This window comes from Rutilus rutilus (assembly GCF_951802725.1).
Source record: "Rutilus rutilus genome assembly, chromosome: 20".
Lineage (NCBI taxonomy): Eukaryota > Metazoa > Chordata > Actinopteri > Cypriniformes > Leuciscidae > Rutilus > Rutilus rutilus.
The window spans coordinates 1,159,659-1,182,500 of NC_140225.1; the positions used below are offsets into that span (position 1 = coordinate 1,159,659).

At 38.2% G+C, this 22,842-nt stretch overlaps 1 protein-coding gene across 2 annotated transcripts in view; it reads left to right on the forward strand.

Annotated features, from left to right (window-relative positions):
* Positions 1-6,258, forward strand: part of LOC311280292 (gamma-aminobutyric acid receptor subunit pi) — a 68,492-nt gene extending 62,234 nt beyond the window's left edge. Inside the window, exons 9-10 of one of the 2 annotated variants that reach the window (XM_084392322.1) lie at positions 818-1,011; positions 4,720-6,258. In XM_084392322.1, the coding sequence (XP_084248448.1) occupies positions 818-1,011; positions 4,720-5,064 (539 nt within the window). In that variant the 3' untranslated portion in view covers positions 5,065-6,258. Of the gene's footprint in view, positions 1-817; positions 1,102-4,719 lie in introns of both variants that reach the window. The other variant, XM_084392321.1, reaches the window with a different exon arrangement.
* Positions 6,259-22,842: the final 16,584 nt, after the last annotated feature.

Consider the following 22,842-nt stretch of genomic DNA (forward strand, 5'->3'; position numbering starts at 1 on the left):
TGTGACGCTCGTCTGCCGTCTCGCTGTACGAGGACGTGAACATCATCTCCAGGAAACTAGTGTTCACCCGGCTTAAAGTGCCGTGAAGATTATAGGCAAATAGTCCGGTGACGTAGGACTGAGCACGACTTTACAGTTCCCGCTGGATTTCATCCTCTGAATTTAAGCTTAATAAAGCCTGAACCTCGTATTTTTAAACTCCATTGTTGATGCGAATAGCAGACGACTGTAACTGTTACTGTAACTGTACCGCAACAGATGGTGGTTAAAATAAAATGCTGCGTGGAGTCAACCAATCAAAATGCGGCATGAACTCGACCAATCAGCATGTTCAGCGCACAAGTCCCACTCTGCAAAAAATGCTTTTCTTACTTAGTATTTTTGTCTTGTTTCCAGTCCAAATATCAAACATTTCTTAAATCAAGATGGATTTACTAAAGTTGTAAAATGACATAAGATATTAAGTCTTGTTTTCTCGGGAAATAAATAAAAATGAAGTGAGTTTTTGCTTAAAACAAGCAAAATTATCTGCCAATGAAGTAAGAAAAATAATCTTGTTTCTGTTTGAATTAAGTTTTTTTTTTTACCCCAATGACAGATAATTTTGCTTGTTTTAAGCAAAAACTCACTTAATTTTGATTAATTCCCACGGAAAACAGGACATAATATCTTCAATGTTAATTAAAATGTTAATTAAGTGTTAGGCCGTAAATTATCTGAACCGTGAATTTTGTGATCTGTTGCACCACTACTAGTTGATTTTCTCATAAACACTGAGCAGTTCAGAGCCCTGACTGTGTGTGTGTGTGTGTTACAGGCGTGACCACTGTCCTGACGATGACCACACTGATGATGGGCGCCCGCACGTCTCTGCCCAACGCCAACTGCTTCATCAAGGCCATCGACGTGTACCTGGGCATCTGCTTCAGCTTCATCTTTGGGGCGCTGATCGAGTACGCCGTGGCCCACTTCTGCACACTGCACCACCCCGACTTCAACAGCGCACTCATGGTGAGAGATGAACTCATCACTGCCTTCATCATCATCATCATCATCATCATCATACTGTGCTCATCATCATCATCTGTGGTGTTTTCTGTGGTAAGCAGCACTATTATTGCTCATACTAGTGTTGTCAGAAGTACCGACTTCGGTACCAAGTCGATACTGAAATTTTTAAAACGTGACGCTGTGACGTGACGCTTTGAGCGCTGTTGAGCGGAATCATAAACACCTCTGATTGGCCGTTGTGTTCACGAGCTCATCAAATATGTCTGTGATTGGCTACAAAGATCAGCGCTTCAAAAACATGTTGTAAATATACATCAATGACACTCTTCACCGAGCGCTTACACAGATACACACGGGAGCGTTTGAAAGCAGGACCGGTCCGCTGATAGACGCCTGCTTGTGCTTTCAAAACCTCCTGCTCCCGTTTTTAAAAAAAACTTTCAAACACTTCTATGTGCTCTCGCTTCGGTTAAACAGGCGTATAATAATTTGGGTAAATGTGTAAGCTAGATTTATGCCTATTTTTTCACATCTTCATGGACACCACAATGATTTCCCTCGTGTGTTCATTTTTTTCCTTGTAATAATATATGGTTTTCTAAAAATGAGAACACACAGACTCATGAAATGAGTTTTGAAAGCACAAGTCTGCACTGTGTGTAGATGAGATAAGCAAAGTGTGTGTGCGTTGTGCACACGCTACATTGATTATGGCCAAGCATGCACTCTTAAAATAGCATATGAATAACATGCACAACGCACCACTGACTTTAGACGAGGTTTCTCCTGGTCTGTGGAGGAATTGTTTTCTGAAACTGCAAAATAGCACCAGGGAACGTTTGCGCCGGAACACGCCTCCTCTTTTCGCTGAACCGCCCCCCCGGGAGCGCAAGTTCATTCCCTAATTTACCGACGTGCGTCTGTGGAGGGAAAAGTCAGATGTGCGCGGTGCAAAATAGGAATGATACATGCGTCAGTGTACAAAGTCAATTGCGCTGGGTGCGAGATAGGGCCCTTAGTGAGCTACGCAACTCAGTATGAAGCCTATAGTCATTATCTCAAAAGTGCAAAAAAACAAAACAAGGAACTCCCGCACACTATCAGTACTTGAAAATTATGAGTATCAAAATTTTATTAGCAATGTTTAGGTCTCACCAAAAGACCAAGTGCAGAAATTGAAGTTAAAAATTGAAATTGAAGTCGACACTGAGGACAGGAAGACGACAAAAACACATTTTTGAGGACAACTTAATATAGCCTACTGCAAGTACTGCAAAGGAAAAAAGCAAGCGGTCATTTGTTTTGTTTTTAGCACTTTATGCTTTATTGAGGTGTTCATTTCTTTTTATATATTTTGAAGTAGGCTAAAAATAATAACTGCATAATTATTAACCAGTTCACCCAAAATAGAAAATTCTGTCATTTATTCCTCTCCATCATGTCGTTCCAAACCCGTAAGCGTTTCACTCATCTTCTGAACACTTTTTGATGAAACTGAGAGATTTCTTTCCCTCCATTGACAGCCTACACAACTACCACTTTGATGCTTCGAAAAAAGTTCATAAAAAGAACATAAAACTAATCCATATGAATTGAGCAGTTTAATCAACTTTTTTCACTGTGCTCCTATATTTCTTTGTGTGCTCCTAATTTTTTTCATTTAGGAGCACATGTACTCCTCGGGAAAAAAGTTAGCGTAGAGCCCTGCTATGTGTAAACAAAAAATATAAAGAACAAAAGCATTTAAGCTTAAACGGAAAAAAACACCTTTTGACAACGCAAAAGATAGACATGCATGCAGCTATCACTCATCTCATTATAATATTAGTGAAGTTCACAACGTAATTTCGGGAGGAGTGAACCCATCTAATCTTCCAATTAATGGCCGGAGCATATAAGCAGCTGCTCACCTTGCTCTGGCATCGGCTGTCCTGGCGTCCCTCCTCCTCCCCAGCTCCACCTGCATAATTTAGGCATCTTGCTACCATACTCCTCATCCAAGCATTAGTAGTCCCACTGGGGGTTTATCTAAGGTCTAAGCGAGTTGAAGCTGCTTCCTCGAGCCCCTCCACTGCAGACAGCAAGACACATACGCTTAACCTCATTAGCTTAAAGATTATATCGGCAAAGGAACTCGTGAATGCATATAATACAATAGGTTAATACATCACTTATGTTATGCTATGTTGCTTGCTATGCTATTACACATAGGGCAAAAATATTCCTTTTTTTGTCTAACTAGCTTACATAACCAGACAGTAAAATGTGATTTTGTAACATAATGTAACTTTTTTTGATCAAACGTAATATCACTCACTTTATTAATGTTTTTAAAATACACCATAAAATAGATCTACATTTCTCAATTTCATTAATGGTGAAAAATGTGCTTTGGTTTAGTGTCTGGAATCTACTGGAAAACAAGCACTTTTATATCTAATATATATATATTATTATTATTATTATTATTATATTTCTTCTTTTTTTTTAAACTACAGCCACTAGATGGCTGCGGAGGATTACTCAATATTTTTCTTTTAGATTTATATTTAAACGTTATAAAATCATTATTATAACAATAAAAACGACTCTGTCAAAGTTTAGCATTTTTTGTTCTAAAGTATTTTGCAATTGTCACAATATTACAGTCAAACCTGAACATGCTGTTGTGTGTGTGTGTGTGTGTGTGTGTGTGTGTGTGTGTGTGTGTGTGTGTGTGTGTGTGTGTGTGTGTGTGTGTGTGTGTGTGTGTGTGTGTGTGTGTGTGTGTGTGTGGACATATTTTTTATGAAATTATGTATAATGCGTTGAAGTTGTGTCAAGGTGTCACTTCCTCATTCCTGTTTGTGTTGTTGCTGATTTTCTTTTTGCCAAATTATGTAAGAGAGAGCAACTTGTGTAGTCTCACCCATTCAAACCACATAGCAACCATCCAGAACACATTCACAACCAAATGGTAACACCTTAATGTGATTTTTCACAGGTAAGAACCACTCACAGTTTCTTAATAAACTTATAAATTTAGACTTAAATTTAAACTTTATAAACAAGAAGTCTACTTATAAAACTTATAAATAATTAAAGGATTAGTTCTCTTCAGAATTAAAATTCCCTGATAATGTACTCTCCCACACGTCATACAAGATATTCATGACTTTCTTTCTTCAGGCGAAGAGAAATTAAGGTTTTTGAGGAAAACATTCCAGGATTTTTTCCATATAGTGACTTCAATGTTTGTTTGTATTTTTGTAGATTTTTTTTTCAATTGTGTTAAAAAGTATATAAATGTTTATTTATTTCTTCTAAAATGGCGGCTGGTTTGTCTAGATAAGACTCGTATTCCTCGGCTGGATCGTGTCGAGACTCTGAAGCTGCACTGAAACTCACATCTGGACCTTCGACCCGTTGGACCCCATTGAAGTCTCTATATGGAGAAAAATCCTGGAATGTTTTCCTCAAAAACCTTAATTTCTTTTCTACTGAAGAAAGAAAGACATGAACATCACGGATGACGTTGGAATGAGTAAATTATCAGGAAATTTTAATTCTGAAGTGAACTACTCCTTTAAACCAACTATTGTAATCATCATAATCACTGTGATCATTATCAAAATCATTAATCGTTTACATCATCTTCTCATCTCATCAAATCATACCTGTGATCTTTCCTCTTGAGTTTCATTGCTAATTCTCTCTGTCCTCTGTCAGTACGGTCATCACATGCACGACTGCGAGGAGGAGATGAACGGCATCGTCACAACCATCGCCAGCAATTCCTCACGGGTAAAGAGACGCAAAGACTCGGTGTCGGCGTCCACCAGCGCTGCAGAACCGGGTCTCGGACCCGCCGGCGAAGACAAGGCCACCGAGGGCCCGCCCGAGCTCTTCAGCCGCTGCGCCAAAAACATGTCCATCTTCAGGAAGATCCTGAGATCCATCAACTGCTGTCACGTGGAAAACCCACATTATATAGACAACTACTCCCGGTTAACCTTCCCGCTGTCGTTCGTCTTCGTTAATCTGCTCTATTGGACCTACTACCTGTACTTTTAACCATGTTGAATCATTTCTGTGTGTGTTTGTGTGTGTGTGTGTTTGTTTGAAAGACCAAAAGACTCAGCAGAAAAGGAGAAGAGTTGAAGTTAAGATCTATCAACAGCATTTGTGATTTAACTACAGTTACCGTATCAAATGGAGCATTTAAAAGCAGACATTTGGAGCTCATATTTTTGTTAAATATGATTCAGTAAATCCCTGCACTGCAAAAATGCTTTTCTTACTTAGTACTTTTGTCTTGTTTCCAGTCCAAAATATCTAAAAATATTATGTCATGTTTTCTGGGGAAATAACAAAAAATTAAGTGAGTTTTTGCTTAAAAAAAGCTAAATTATCTTCCAATGGGGTGAGAAAAATAATCTGTTTTCTGTTTGAATTAAGATTATTTTTCTCTCCCCATTGTCAGATAATTTTGCTTGTTTTAAGCAAAAACTCACTTAATTTTTAGTTATTTCCCCAGAAAACAAGACATAATACCTTGTGGCATTTTACTACTGTAGTAAACAAGACAAAGACTTTAGTAGACAAAACAACAGGACTGGAAACAAGACAAAAATACTAAGTAAAAGAAGCATTTTTAATATTTGTGCTGTAAACCATCATTCTTGCAGTGGATTTCTTTTCACATACGGATATAAAAGTAGCTTTTTCTCTATGGAAAATGTCCATCTGTGTGTCAGTCGGTGTGTTTACCAGCTGTAAAATGCCACAGATGCTGTTGAAAGAGTTTAACTTGTATTGAACCCGATGATTATGATGCAGACGTGTAAAATATATATTATATGCGTATTGTCCCATATATGAAACTCAATGATAGCGGCGTCAGGTCGGACGTTTGGTGTGACTGATGGTGATTAAATCCTCTGATTAACTAGTTTAATGTCGTTAGTAATACTGGTTAGCATCAGATTACTGGAAGTCTTGAGTTTGAATCAACTTTCCTGTCCCATTCCCATTCCCATTCCCGTCGGCTGTGTGGGCTGCTGGGTAATGTTAGTGTTAACCAGTGGTTAGTCGTTGTTTTAGTCTGCTAGAGTAATATAATGCTGGTGAAGGTTAATGTATTGCAGTGATAGCAAATAATGAAGGATTGAGAAAGAAGTGTCACATTGGGACACGTATAGAAGGAGCAGGGTTGAGGAAAGGGTCGATAAATTATTAAATTATTAAAAAATGAACACCTAACCCATCATTTTAAAATAAAAACAATGAAAATAAAACACTTACTAAAAAATATTAGTTCACCTGCATGTCATGTGATCGTTAACTGTCGTCAGAGAACATGCAAATGTGTTAAATTATTGAAATATTCAATTAAAGGATTTCGGCAGACTAAACCGTTTGGGAATCGCTGCTCGGGAGGATGTCTGATGCCGGCACTAGAGGAAGAAATAGGGAAAATTTGAGTATTTGAAGGTGTGTGAATGATTGTTGGAAACTGTGAGTATCTTTCATGTGCATTTGTGTGTGTGTGTGTGTGTGTGTGTGTGTGTGTGTGTGTGTGTGTGTGTGTGTGTGTGTGTGTGTGTTGATCATCATTGCTGGATGGCTCGACCCGTCCAGAAGTCTAACAGAAATAGTCTGATGCAGTAAAATGTTATTCAAAACTTGATGTCCTAAAGGTTTAGTTTGTCCAAAGAGAAAAGCTCATTTACTCGCCCTCGTGTCCGTCCAAACCGGAATCACTTCCTGTCGAATCTCATTTCGGCTGCAAATTTAAATATGAAATTTCAAGTTCAAGTTTTACATCTGTCTGTGTGTCTCATCTTTCACCCCGGATAATAGGGAACGTTAATCGAAGGTTTGCTCAAAATGATCTGGTCTTTAATAACATTTCGTTATTGATACACTGTTCATGGAACTTCTGAGTGAGTGAGTGAGTGAGTGAGTGAGTGAGTGAGTGAGTGAGTGAGTGAGTGAGTGAGTGAGTGAGTGAGTGAGTGAGTGAGTGAGTGAGTGAGTGAGTGAGTGAGTGAGTGAGTGAGTGAGTGAGTGAGTGAGTGAGTGAGTGAGTGAGTGAGTGAGTGAGTGAGTGAGTGAGAGAGAGTGAGTGAGTGAGATAGTGAGATGCTACATATTTCAAATGTAACATTCCAATGATGTTTAAGGAATAAAATGGAATGTTCACTGAACGTTTGTATGACCAGGAAAAAAGAACATTTAAACATTTTGAAAACTGGATGTTCAGAAACATTTTCATAACACATTTTTGTTAGCTTCAGCCCGGCTCAACACGACTTGACTTGCAATATGTGCATTAAACACAAGCATGAATGAGGTTTGAGAGCCGGTTGAGGCACGAGGGTCAGTAAATGATGACAGAAACTATCTCTTTAAGCGGATCAGCTGCTCTCCTCTAGTCCATCACAGTCTCTCTCTTTCACTCGTGTTCATCTCCTCCACATGTAAACCCTCCTCTCTCTCTGAGCGGTGTGTTTGAGGGTCTGGAGTGTGAGTTACGGCAGTGTTGAAGCCAGTTCTGTTTATTGCTTCCATAAATCCTCGGGCCTCGGCCGCTTTCTTGCACATTACAGGATCGATGGATCGCAGGGGCCGTGTAAACTCTTTATTCGACTCGCTTTAATGATTCATGCTTTGAACCAGAGGTGTTTGTGGACCAGACCAAGCCCTAATCACCCAAGGCACTACATGTGGCGACTGATGCTAAAATATCTGGAATGCATTACATATCTTTGGGACGCACTGTGCATTAAAGCTCTCGTTACGCACTGGACTAAACACTTCGGGTTATGATTATCTAAACTGATGTATTTTATGTAATTGATGCTTGATTTTGCTCAATAACTGAAGGTAAAATAAGCACAGCAGTGCAAACAAGCCACACTACCGGACCGGATCCGGGACTCTTTTCTAAGCTGTGAATGCTCACCTTTTGACTTTTTATTAGCATTTGATGTCATAATGGTCAGATGAATTAATTCATTTTAATCTCTGGACCTCGTTTAGGATTTTGAAAACTGTTTGTATCTGCTGTTTTTGTAAGTTATGGCTTCCTTTAGATGTTTTGGGCGTTTGCTGCTGGCATGCAGTCGGATCCTTCATTTCACGCCGAATGCCTTCCGTTCAGTTTCAAACTATACAAAGTGCTTGATTTTCTATTTAATGCATGTTTCTGTACCACTCTAGGGTGATTTTACATGTAACACCGTGTCCTAAACAGACGCGATGCGATGAGATTCCAGCGACAAATAATTTGTCTGTCCACACTAGATGCGACGCGACTGCGAGATGCGTCGAAATCAATCAAAACCCACAGCCAATCAGAACAGCGTGTGGGCGGAGTTAGCCAATCAGAACAGCGTGTGGGCGGAGTCAGCCAATCAGAACAGTGTGTGGGTGGAGTCAGCCAATCAGAACAGCGTGTGGGTGGAGTCAGCCAATCAGAACAGCATGTGGGCAGAGTCAGCCAATCAGAACAGCGTGTGGGCGGAGTTAGCCAATCAGAACAGCATGTGGGCGGAGTCAGCCAATCAGAACAGCGTGTGGGCGGAGTCTCGCGGCACCAGAGAGTAATCCTGACGGCACTCGCAAGAAAATGGATAAGTACATAATCAAATTCACAAATATTACACCATTTAAACATTATTAAAAATACATAGGTTGAGTTACTAAAACAATCTTTGTCAAAGAATACACTTATTTGTTCACAGTTTGAACGTTCTTGTTTCTATTTGTTTAATTTCAAGATCTGAGGTGAATTATCCACTGTTGCTTTTACAGCTCAAAGCTGGAGCACTAAATGATGTTCAAAGTCACATGACACGCTTTTAATATTAAATAAAGCACATAAACAGCACCTGAGATTATCATCGCCACACTTTGTGTTTGTTGTTCCAGCGCGACGTCGCAGAAAAATAGAAACCGTTTCTAGAATAGGATCTTCGCGTGTAGTTAGGACACGGTGTAATACATTATTATTGACATATTTATGGGACTTTTTTTGTGTTGATTCATTGGTTGAGAATTAATGCAATAAGTTGATTATGCATATCTGGGTTATTATAGTTAAAACCATTAAAGGTTTTCAGTATTTACTAATAAATGTTAACTGAAATAAAACAAAATAATAAAAAAACTAACTTTCAGCTAGTTGGCAAGACAATATGATTTAGTTGAACGTAATGTACTAATAAAAAACGGTAACACTTTACAATAAGGTTCATTAGTTAACATTAGCTAACTACATTAGTTAACATGAACTAAGAATGAACAATACTTTTACAGCATTTATTAATCTTAGTTAATATTAATTTCAACATTTACTAATACGTTATTAAAATCAAAGGTTGTATTTGTAAACATTAATGCACTGTGAACTAACATGAACAAACAGCTGTATTTTTATTAACTAACATTAACAAAGATTAATAAATACTGCAACAAATGTATTGCTCATTGTTAGTTCATGCTAGTTAATACATTAACTAATGAACCTTATTATTAAGTGTTACCAAAAAAAAACTATATAGACATAAAAAAAAGCACAACAAAATTGCTAAAATATTAAAATAAAAAATGAATTATAACACTGATGCATATTCCAAATTCACAGAAAAGATTTTTCTTTAGTGATTCCCGTTGTAGGACACTTTCACAAACTTTATTTTGATTTTATTAGCATCCTTGCGAGGTGAGATTATATTTGCACCAATATTAATAAGCAGCTTAACACAATCCATGTGAAATCTTCACGCATGTCTAATAATAATTCATCTCTGTTCCAGCAAATAGTGCCAAACAAGTAAGCCAAAGAGTTCATAACAGACGACAATAACCTGTTGTTTAGCTCTTCTATTCACATTATAACCTGCAAACTGACCCGTATTCAGTTGCAAGGCCGTCCACGTCTTCACTTACTTTCCCATCATTTATATAGTTCCGTCATAATCATCACTTTATCGATCATAATGATGTCGCAGTGAATTTGCGTGTTTGAGGATGCTGATTTCTGAAGCCCTGATGTTAATATGTGTGTATAATGCAACATTGGCATATAGATAGGGTTGAAGAGCGACTGTAAATACTGCATGTTTACTTGATGTTTACTTAATAATGACACTACAAATAATAATTCAAATAAAAAAGACAAACAAGAATTCACGAGTGATATTTTTTTTTTCCTGCTGCGAATCAATAGATGGAAGTTCAACATTATGAACACTGTAAACGCTGAAGAAGATATTAGCATGACGGCGCTATAATTAGCTCGTCATCATTATATTTTAATGAGTGTTTACTAGCTAAACGCCAGATGGTTGAGAAAACAGAACAGAAGTGCTTTGTATAAATATACATAACACACTTTGACAAATTGTTTGAATGTTTGTTCAGAAAAGAAAGTTAGAAGCCATTATCAAAGGCATTTTACAACTGAGGATTTCAGATCTGATCACACGCTGTTTAAAATCTCATTTCTTTTTTTGAGTTCTACTTGCCATTTTACTTCCGTATTATTTATGTTTTAATTCCTTTTATAACTGCTTTCATTTTCCTTGCTTTTATTTTGCAATAACTTGTATTCCTTTCTATGTAAAGCACTTTGAATTACCATAGTGTATGAAATGTGCTATAAAAATATCTTTTTTTTGGGAGTTTTACTTGCTTCCAGAAGTTGAAGTAACTTTTTTAATTGTGTCAATTCAAATGCATGTGGATAAACACAGTAAATTAAGTTTATTTTACTCAAATTTAAAAAGTGCACATGCATTGGGCATTAATGAAAAATAATGCTTGATTTGAGCAGAAGCTACATTACAATAAACCATATTATCACTGTATGAATTGAAATATTTCTTTCCTCAAGTAGAAGCTGTACTTTGCACGACTGAGTGACTGGATCTGCTGAAAGGCTCTTTCACAAACTCCTGAAACAACGTATTTGGTAAGTTGATCTGAGTATTTGCGCCTTAATTTCATCAACGGTTAAAGGGGTGGTTGATTATGATTTGACTTTTCTAGCTTTAGTTAGTGTGTAATGTTGCTGTTTGAGCATAAACAACATCTACAAAGTTACGACGCTCAAAGTTCAAAGCAAAGGGAGATATTTGCTTTTACAGAAATCGCTTTTTAAGGACTACAACAAACGGCTAGTGACATCACCAACCCTAGAATTTACATAAACCCCGCCCCCGGAACACAATTTATAGATTATCAAGACAGAATATGCTAATTAATTACTACAAGATTAGCTACATAAATTCATCAACTAACCGTTCAGAAATGTCCTGTTGCTTCTACATGTTGTCTCTTCTTCTTGAGTCTCTCCATCATTGTCTGACTCCGGTTTGAACATAAAAGGCTAAAAGGTTTTAAATTTTCAGTGCATGTGTGTGTGTGTGTGTGAGGTAAAAGAACACGAGCTGTTGTAGCTCCGCCCCCCTGTGCAGGGAGCAGCAGCTCATTTGCATTTAAAGCAACACACAAAAACGGTGTGTTTTTGCTCACCCTCAAAAAGTGACAACTTTAACATGCTATATAAAAATATCTGTGTGGTATTTAGAGCTAAACCTTCACACACACACTCTGGAGACATCAGAGACTTGTTTTACATCTTGTGAATAGGGCATTATACCACCCCTTTAAGGGTTTTTGATGCTTGAATTCAAAGTGTTGTCTGTTTTTGTCATCTTGAAATGAGATATTAAGTATTAATAGCAGTCAAAATCATGGCAGAATACAGAAGTAACCAAACAAACAATCAGCAACAGCAAATAATTGTTATATATTGACAAATAATTAACACATTTAAGGCAGTATCTTTACATTAGTGGACTATGAGCTTTGTAATGCATAAAGTAATATTGAAATACAGCACAAAATTGAAATAACTTGCTAAAAATTATTAAGAGAGAGAAAAACAATTCTTTAATAAGGTTTAGGTGAGTTTTTCATTTTATTTAGCTTTGTATAAAAACAGGAAGTCTGTGTTTTGGTAGATAAACAAGCAACACTTTACTATGAGTTTTCACTTGTTAATATTAGTTAACTACATTAGTTTGCATGAACGGAACATTTTACAGCATTTATTAATCTTAGTCTCAACATTTACTAATACATTTAGTAACCCTAACCCTAAGATCAAAGTTGTATAAGTCACTAAACAAAGGTTAATAAATGCTGTAAATATATATTGCTTTGTTAGTTAATGCATTATGTAATTAGACCTTGTAGTTGTGTGTGTGTTTTGCTGTTTTGATTTGTTCATTTATGTTTCTCCTCAGATCGTGGAGGATCAATATAGTTTAATGAGACGTACACGACTGCAGCATCACTCATTACGCCTAATTAAACACTAACAAGACTGAATAACGATCCTGATAATGAGCATAAACCTGCTGATATTATGCGTATTGATGTCGTAACATCAGATTATTGACAAACATCACATGAGGAATTATTCCTCTAGAGGATTTTAATTATGAATCTGTTTCTGAGTTTGATCTCGTTTACGGCGTGTGTGTAAATGTGACGTTCGGTCTCATATTTGCTCTTTTGTTGCTCAGGAGACGAAGCTGTAAAAAATATAATATTAGTATAAACTAGATTAAAAAAAAGTTTAAGACAAACTTTGAAGTTGGCTTGAGAAAGCCTGACCAGAAAGTTTGAAAAATGTGTGTGTGTGTGTGTGTGTGTGTGTGTGTGTGTGTGTGTGATCTCAGAATAACCCCCTTCAGGTGTGTGTGTGTGTGTGTGTGTGTGTGTGTGTGTGTGTGTGTGTGTGTGTGTGTGTGTGTGTGTGTGTGTGATCTCCGAATAACCCCCTTCAGGTGTGTGTGTGTGTGTGTGTGTGTGATCTCTGAATAACCCCCTTCAGGTGTGTGTGTGTGTGTGTGTGTGGGTGTGATCTCAGAATAACCCCCTTCAGGTGTGTGTGTGTGTGTGTGTGTGTGTGTGTGTGTGATCTCTGAATAACCCCCTTCAGGTGTGTGTGTGTGTGTGTGTGTGTGTGTGTGTGTGTGTGTGTGTGTGTGTGATCTCAGAATAACCCCCTTCCGGCTGATGAAGATCCTCATCTGGTTTATTCGGAGAGTATTCCCGTGTGTGTCCAGCAGGTGGCGCCATCCACTCACGATCAACATCATGATTCCTCAGGCTTCAGTGTAATGCGATTATGAAACATGACTGTACACACACACACACACACACACACACTGCAGTCTCTCACACCACGAGAAACGCCACTGAAAACATCTTTAAGCTGCTTACATTCCCAAACTCTGTGTTTGAGTTATTTGACACGTGTGTGTGTGTGTGTGTGTGTGTGTGTGTGTGTGTGTGTGTGTGTGTGTGTGTGTGTGTGTGTGTGTGTGGATTAAACCGTGAGCCGCAGGTTGTTCTCACTGTGGGGCCGGTTGTGTGTGTGTGTGTGTGTGTGTGTGTGTGTGTGGAACTTTGTGTAAATGATTGTTGTTCAGATCCTCTTCAAACCTGTACATGTAGTTTCATAGATCATAATGAGAATCCAGCCGTATGAAGTGCTATAATAACATCCACATCTCTGCTGAACACACACACTGTGGATGCATTCCGGAGCCGGAGCGCTGAAGAAGTGTGAGTGATGATGATGATGATGATGATGATGATGATGATGAAGATGATCATGGGGTTTTGTGCCTAGAAGCGCTTTAAAAACCTTTCCAATTAGAGTTGAGCGCATGAGAACACAGATACTCTGCTTCACGAATCCTTCATCTGTCATACACACACACACACACACACACACACACACACACACACACACACACACACACACACACATACACACACACACACACACACACACACACCATAGTTCTGCACGAATCGCAGCTTATTCCAGCTTGACCTGTAAAGTGACCATTCAATGTTTTTAAGTGTCATTTAGAGGCGAATCTCGTGAATTTATTGCAAGATTTTTGGGATCTAGAGACCCAAGCACTGATATTTATGATGATTATTATTATTATTCTTTTTTTCGTTCTGAACCTTGTATTTAGGAAGCATTTAGTTATAAAATTAATTTAGTAAAATCATGTAAAATTGTGAGAAATTTGGCATTTAGGGTTTGCGAAAATTCACCTTTAGTAAAAAGTTAAAACACAACTCACACAAATGCATTTAAATTTCCTTTTAACCAGTTACAAAAAGTTTAGAAATTGCACTATTTGACCATTTTATATATAATGTTAGATTATTAAAGTCTGCATGTTGCTGATATGAATTCAGAAGAATTATGGGTGAATGTTGTAATACATAAATCATATTTTTTTGTCTTCATCAGAGCTTAAGGCCTCCGTCTCCATTCACTTCCATTGCTTGGAGTCCTTTTGTTGACCTTGCACACTGCCAGGTTTGACCTTTGACCTCTGCCACTTATTCTGCTACAGCGAATATTTATGTGAATGAAATGATTTATTCTGATCTATTTTTAAACATATTCTGCTGATATCAATAACCGTTTCCAGATGTTTAATATATTTGAGATTTTTCTGCTCATAAACATACAAAAACAACATGAACTGTGATTGGTCAGAGTCTAAATGGGCGGGTCTTATAGGTCATTCAATATTCCGATTCGGGTCTTTCATGCACATATGAACAGGAATATTACTGTGCTGATATTCAAATTCAGTGCTGGAGGCGGTGGACATCACTGCGGTCCGAGAGATTTAGTTAGAGATGTTTGGGTTTGAAGAAGCTTAATGGACGTGTGTTTATCCTTTCGTCTGGAATGATCTAGTAATTCATGGAGAAGAAGATCAGCATGAAGATTTTAAAAGTGAAACCAGACGGACAAATTAAATATTTATAGAAGAAGTCAAACTGATGTTGTAGTTTATCAGCACTTACTCATGTTGTGTAAATCACAAACAAATGCACACATGAACACACACACATGCACTGTTACAAAACCCAGAGATGTAATGTGTGTGAAACAACTTAACTGACGATAACTTGATCATATATTGTATGTTTTTGAATACAAGGCTCTTCTGCTCATCAAGGCTGCATTTATATGACCGAAAATACAGTAAAAATTATTCCTATGTGAATATACAGTAAAGTGTAATTTATTCCTGTGATCAAAGCTGAATTTTCAGCATCATTACTCCAGTCTTCAGTGTCACATGATCCTTCACAAATCACTCTAATATGATGATTTGATGATCAAGAAACATTTATGGTTATTAAAAAGTGTTACATTTTTTAAAAAGTTCATATTTTTGTGGAAACTGTGATGCATTTTTATTTTTCATCAATCCTTTGATGAATAGAAAGTTCAAAAGAACAGCATTTATTTGAAATAGAATAATTTGAACACTTTTTTACAGTAGTGTAGGTTTCATTAAAGTCCCCCTGTTGTCAATCATTTTATCTCTTAAAGGAGTCGTCGGATTCCCATTTTCCAGAAGTTGGTGTGATTCTTTAGGGTGTCCATGTAAAGTTTGTAACATACTTTGGTTAAAATTCCTCAATGTTTGTGTAAAACAACAGCCTTTTTACCTCCTCAAAAACAGCTCTGTCCACAGCGACCCGTTTCGGTGCATGTCTCTTTAAATGATAATGAGCAACTGCTGAGGGCGGAAATATGCTAATACGGGAAATATGCCAATAGAGAGTATGCTAAGTCCCTCCCCTCCGCTTCCGGCCCATGGGACCTTATTTCGGAAAAAATATGTATGGTAGTCAATGGCGAGAGACAACTTATCTTTTTATTCCGTCTGAACTGTGCCCTGAATTACACATATGATGTTTGTCAATTTAAAAGATAATTATGAAAGTCAAGAAAGTCGCAGTTTGTCATAAAACAGAAGAGTAACATTTAGTTTTATGTGAAAATCGCTCAATGAACTACATCTCTCGTCTCGCACTGTGTACGTCACCAACATGGCTGTCACCTTAGCGCGTTTCATCTCGTTCTTTCAGAAAGACTATAGACTTAACGTCAGACTATAGAAAAAATAACAGACGTTAGCTTCATTCATCGAGAGAAAAGGTATGATGTCATGTGTGCGCCTTTTGGGTGTGTAGTCTTTGTAATTACGTATTTTCACAGTCTTATACCTCAACAGTTTTACATCAAACTGCGACTTTCTTGACTTTAAAATGTATCTTTTAAATTGACAAGCATCATATGTGTAATTCAGGGCAAAAACGAGATCAAAATATTTGTTGTCTCTCGCCATTGACTACCATACAATATTTTTCCGAAATAAGGTCCCATGGTGGTCCACCGGAAGGGGAGGGACTTAGGCTCTCTATACGGGACAGTCCTCAGCGGTCGTGGGCGGAGCATTAGCAATATGACATCATATTGCTCAGAAAGTTCAAACGGCTTGATTATTGAGAGTGTTTAGGCTTTTTGAGGATAAAAAAAAGGAGTGAATGTTTTTTTTTTTTCAGTGTATGTTGGTTGTGTCCAGAGCGCATGAGCAGCTGGGAGTCATAACAGGTTGAGGAGCCGATTGATTGGTGTTCAGGCATGGTACCTGTGCCTTCCCCTCCGGTCTCCCGTCATTCCTTGACTCCGTCCAGCCCTTCTCTCTTAAAGAGGCCCATGATAAACGCATAATAATCACACTACGACATTTATATGCAAACACCATATAAAAGTACATTTTGCATCCGATGACCCCTTTAAAACTCATCTTTGATCACCAAAATTACATATTTTAATATAAAAAAATGTCTTCATGCCTAGAAATATCTTGAATGTAACTCGACACCCTTGCCTCATTTAGTATGCGCGGTTCTATGAATATGCAAATGAGCCCCGCCTCCACTCACTCGCTCAGGGGTGCGTTTCCCGAAAGCATCGTTGGCCAACTATGGTCGCAAGTTCCGTCGTTACCAATAGAGTTCAATGGACATTGCGATGAACTTGCGACCATAGTTGGCCAACGATGCTTTCGGGAAACGCACCCCAGCTCAGAGATCCACTGGTTGACGATCACACGTTGATCTGATTGGTTACAAGGTAGTTTGAGACGTCAGAAAGTGGTCAGTGGTTCCGTTCCCCCTATGTTCCGTTCCAACATAGGGGGAACGGAATCCGACGGCAAAAAAACAGCTGTCGGAATCCGTTCCCCCACTCCCATTATGAGAGGTGTTGATGTAATGACTTAAAAAATGCTGATTCTATTTTGTGTGTGGATGGAGCTTAACTTGCAACAGTTTAAAGAATATATTTTTTGCCTTTTATTATGATAGGAAAGTATAGTATCAAGAAAGTTCGATGACCCGGGACTTGAACTCGGGTCGCCCCAAAGCTAAAAAAAAATATTGTCAGGGGACTGACCACTAGGCTATTGAGTCTAACAATATGCTACAATTTAATAAATATTAGAACCTTATTGTGTAAGAAACATAGGGGCAACGGAATCCGACGGCAAAAAAACAGCTGTCGAAATCCGTTCCCCCACTCCCATTATGAGAGGTGTTGATGTAATGACTTAAAAAATGCTGATTCTATTTTGTGTGTGGATGGAGCTTAACTTGCAACAGTTTAAAGAATATATTTTTTGCCTTTTATTATGATAGGAAAGTATAGTATCAAGAAAGTTCGATGACCCGGGACTTGAACTCGGGTCGCCCCAAAGCTAAAAAAAAATATTGTCAGGGGACTGACCACTAGGCTATTGAGGCTAACAAAATGCTACAATTTAATAAATATAAGAACCTTATTGTGTAAGAAACATAGGGGGAACGGAATCCGACGGCAAAAAAACAGCTGTCGGAATCCGTTCCCCCACTCCCATTATGAGAGGTGTTGATGTAATGGCTTAAAAAATGCTGATTCTATTTTGTGTGTGGATGGAGCTTAACTTGCAACAGTTTAAAGAATATATTTTTTGCCTTTTATTATGATAGGAAAGTATAGTATCAAGAAAGTTCGATGACCCGGGACTTGAACTCGGGTCGCCCCAAAGCTAAAAAAAAATATTGTCAGGGGACTGACCACTAGGCTATTGAGGCTAACAAAATGCTACAATTGAATAAATATTAGAACCTTATTGTGTAAGAAACATAGGGGGAACGGAATCCGACGGCAAAAACACAGCTGTCGGAATCCGTTCCCCCACTCCCATTATGAGAGGTGTTGATGTAATGACTTAAAAAATGCTGATTCTATTTTGTGCGTGGATGGAGCTTAACTTGCATCAGTTTGATAAATATAAGAACCTCAGTGTGTCAGAAATATGGGGGGAACGGAATCCGACGGCAAAAAGAAAAACAGTTGTCAGAATCCGTTCCCCCACTCCCATTATGAGAGGTGTTGATGTAATGACTTAAAAAATGCTGATTCTATTTTGTGTGTGGATGGAGCTTAACTTGCAACAGTTTAAAGAATATATTTTTTGCCTTTTATTATGATAGGAAAGTATAGTATCAAGAAAGTTCGATGACCCGGGACTTGAACTCGGGTCGCCCCAAAGCTAAAAAAGATATTGTCAGGGGACTGACCACTAGACTTTTGAGGCTAACTAAATGCTATAATTTAATAAAATTAGAACCTTATTGTGTAAGAAACATAGGGGGAACGGAATCCGACGGCAAAAAACCAGCTGTCGGAATCCGTTCCCCCACTCCCATTATGAGAGGTGTTGATGTAATGACTTAAAAAATGCTGATTCTATTTTGTGTGTGGATGGAGCTTAACTTGCAACAGTTTAAAGAATATATTTTTTGCCTTTTATTATGATAGGAAAGTATAGTATCAAGAAAGTTCGATGACCCGGGACTTGAACTCGGGTCGCCCCAAAGCTAAAAAAAAATATTGTCAGGGGACTGACCACTAGGCTATTGAGGCTAACAAAATGCTACAATTTAATAAATATTAGAACCTTATTGTGTAAGAAACATAGGGGGAACGGAATCCGACGGCAAAAAACCAGCTGTCGGAATCCGTTCCCCCACTCCCATTATGAGAGGTGTTGATGTAATGACTTAAAAAATGCTGATTCTATTTTGTGTGTGGATGGAGCTTAACTTGCAACAGTTTAAAGAATATATTTTTTGCCTTTTATTATGATAGGAAAGTATAGTATCAAGAAAGTTCGATGACCCGGGACTTGAACTCGGGTCGCCCCAAAGCTAAAAAAAGATATTGTCAGGGGACTGACCACTAGGCTATTGAGGCTATCAAAATGCTACAATTTAATAAATATTAGAACCTTATTGTGTAAGAAACATAGGGGGAACGGAATCCGACGGCAAAAACACAGCTGTCGGAATCCGTTCCCCCACTCCCATTATGAGAGGTGTTGATGTAATGACTTAAAAAATGCTGATTCTATTTTGTGTGTGGATAGAGCTTAACTTGCATCAGTTTGATAAATATAAGAACCTCAGTGTGTCAGAAATATGGGGGGAACAGAATCCGACGGCAAAAAGAAAAACAGTTGTCAGAATCCGTTCCCCCACTCCCATTATGAGAGGTGTTGATGTAATGACTTAAAAAATGCTGATTCTATTTTGTGTGTGGATGGAGCTTAACTTGCAACAGTTTAAAGAATATATTTTTTGACTTTTATTATGATAGGAAAGTATAGTATCAAGAAAGTTCGATGACCCGGGACTTGAACTCGGGTCGCCCCAAAGCTAAAAAAAAATATATTGTCAAGGGACTGACCACTAGGCTATTGAGGCTAACAAAATGCTACAATTTAATAAATATTAGAACCTTATTGTGTAAGAAACATAGGGGGAACGGAATCCGACGGCAAAAAAACAGCTGTCGAAATCCGTTCCCCCACTCCCATTATGAGAGGTGTTGATGTAATGACTTAAAAAATGCTGATTCTATTTTGTGTGTGGATGGAGCTTAACTTGCATCAGTTTGATAAATATAAGAACCTCAGTGTGTCAGAAATATGGGGGGAACGGAATCCGACGGCAAAAAGAAAAACAGTTGTCAGAATCCGTTCCCCCACTCCCATTATGAGAGGTGTTGATGTAATGACTTAAAAAATGCTGATTCTATTTTGTGTGTGGATGGAGCTTAACTTGCAACAGTTTAAAGAATATATTTTTTGCCTTTTATTATGATAGGAAAGTATAGTATCAAGAAAGTTCGATGACCCGGGACTTGAACTCGGGTCGCCCCAAAGCTAAAAAAAGATATTGTTAGGGGACTGACCACTAGGCTATTGAGGCTAACAAAATGCTATAATTTAATAAATATTAGAACCTTATTGTGTAAGAAACATAGGTGTTAAATTGTGTTAAACCCGATTTCAAAGCGTGTGTTTGAGACTGTCTTTGGTTCACTGCAGTTTTAAGGAGGAAATACTCAGCAATGGTGTCGACTTATGAATTTACACATGGTTTGTCTTAGAGCACATTAAAAACACCACATAGGCATATAAACAACATTAAAAACTTGACTTTAAATACAAAAAAAGTATGTGCAATGGGCTATTTCACCCATCATGTGTTAGTTTAGCATCATAACGTCAGTCTCCAGTGCTCTTCATGTGTTACACATTAAAAGGACGCTCCCTATGTAGCAGCTCTAGGTTTTGCAATGGACCCTTCAACATTTTAGAGCACTTTTTTCATCCTAGGTCTGTTCTCTCTGTAAAAGCGAAAACAGGCAAAGGCTGAGGAGAGAAGCACTCTGACAGAGAGCACGTCTCCTGTTAAAAATACCCCAGCATGCAGTGTTTGTATACGGCTGTGACCCCAATGAAGAATGACAGTGCACTAAAAGCCCATGCACACAAATCTGAACCTGAGCTCTAAATATAAACACGTTTACGGCTCATGAAAGCGTCAGCCAGCGGTGCAAATGCACAACACCTCATGCAATAAATGTGTGATTCCAGTGAGTAATTCATCTGTCAATCAGAGCGTGTCACATGTTACTGTAAATCAGGGTTGCCGGCTTTGGTTTCCTGAGATTTTGGTGACATTCATTTTCAAATATTTGACAGGGTTTGTACAAGGTGCTTAAAGTGCTTGAATTTGACTTTTATGAAATGTAAGCCCTGGAAAATCCTTGAAAACAGTCATATTTATGAAGAGGTAATTGAAAAGCGCTTGACTTATTGAAAGGCAATAAATGTGAAATTAGCGTTTCATTTTAATTTATTAATTTAATTGTAAACAATCTTTTCACAAAAATAGATATAGAGCCCTATTTTAACGATCTGAAACGCAAGTAACTTTGTGGGCGGGTCTCGCAAATCTAAAATGTGTTGGTCTTCAGTAGCTTCATTACTCATAGGTGTGATTTGGCCGTAATGTGAAATAAACCAATCAGAGCGTCATCTCACATTCACTTTAAGAGCAGGTGTGCTTGTTCCATGGCGGATTGCTATTATAACGGCGGATTTGCCAGGAGCGGTTCACAGCCGAGGAGACCGACGTTCTCGTCAGGGCCGTAAAACACAGAGAAGTGACATTGGGGATGGAGAAACACACACAAATTAGCTTCGGTTAAACAGGCGTATAATATTTTGGGTAAATGTGTAAACTAGATTTATGCCTATTTTTTCACATCTTCATGGACACAACAATGATTTCCCTCGTGTGGAATATTTTTCCTTGTAATAATGTATGATTTGCAAAAATGAGAACTGCTGCTTCTGTGTAGATGAGAGAAGCAAAGTGTGTGTGTGTTGTGTACACGCTACATTATGGCCAAGCATGCGCCACTGACTTTAGACGAGGTTTCTCCTGGTCTGTGGAGGAATTGTTTTCTGAAACTGCAAAATAGCACCTACAGTGTTCTGAGTTTTTATTTATCTATTTGCCTTTTTTAGAATTTGAAAGATAATAAAGATATTGTTTGATAGGTGAGATCTACTTGAAAACCAAAAAAGTAGTGCTTGAAAAGTCCTCGAAAGTCCTGGAATTTCATATTACAGCATCTGTACGATCCCGCCTGATTTGATTAGTTGACATTTTTTTGTCTAAATTATTGCACTCATTTTTCTGTTGCATTTTTTTCATGCTTTTACATCTTTGAACCGTGACTCGCTTGCTTTTATGAAATGGAAATATGCCTGTGACTTTTCAAGTCATAATGTTTACAGAATAAATAATATGAGTAAAACTTGCTTATTCTCTCAAGCACATTTTGCATTGTTTTGTTGTGTGACCCGAGAATGTGAGTCTGATGGCAAATGCGCGAGTGTTGACAACGGCGTTCTGTGCAGATTGTGTGATGCAGAAATAGTAACCAATGCTATTTTTAAATGACCTACTTTAGACTTTGCAACGAGTGCATGACATCCAGCCAAACACTGACCTCTCCGCTTTCTCCTCTCGCTACTCCTGACACTGAGCTGGTGTTCAGATGAGCTCAAACCGTCATCAGCTCCACATCCACTGCTTCACGGAGACGGAGGGCGTTTAATTCCTCTAGTTTCAGGCAGTTTAAAGCCCTATTCGCACAGGATGAGTTTTACCTGGTGACCTCTAGTCATGTGTAATAATAGCGGAGGTCATCTGTGATCTTAAGCCCTATCCGGACGGACTAGTTTAACATGGAGAGGTGGGGTAAAGTAATTATTACCAGAGCTTCTCTGTGATTTTAGTCCCGTCCGAATGTGCATCTCAGTGATCATTTCGAACAATGTCAGTAAAGATTACGGTGACTTTTACCTTCAGTAAAAAAGGTCCGGAAAAATGACCTCAGGTAAAACTAATCCCTTGCGAATAGACCCGCTGTAAATATGTACGTAAATATTCCATCATTTCGTGTTTAAAAGTAGTTTTCTGCGGTTTTTCAAGTATGGAGGCGCTTGAAGAAGCATCAGCTGTGTTCTA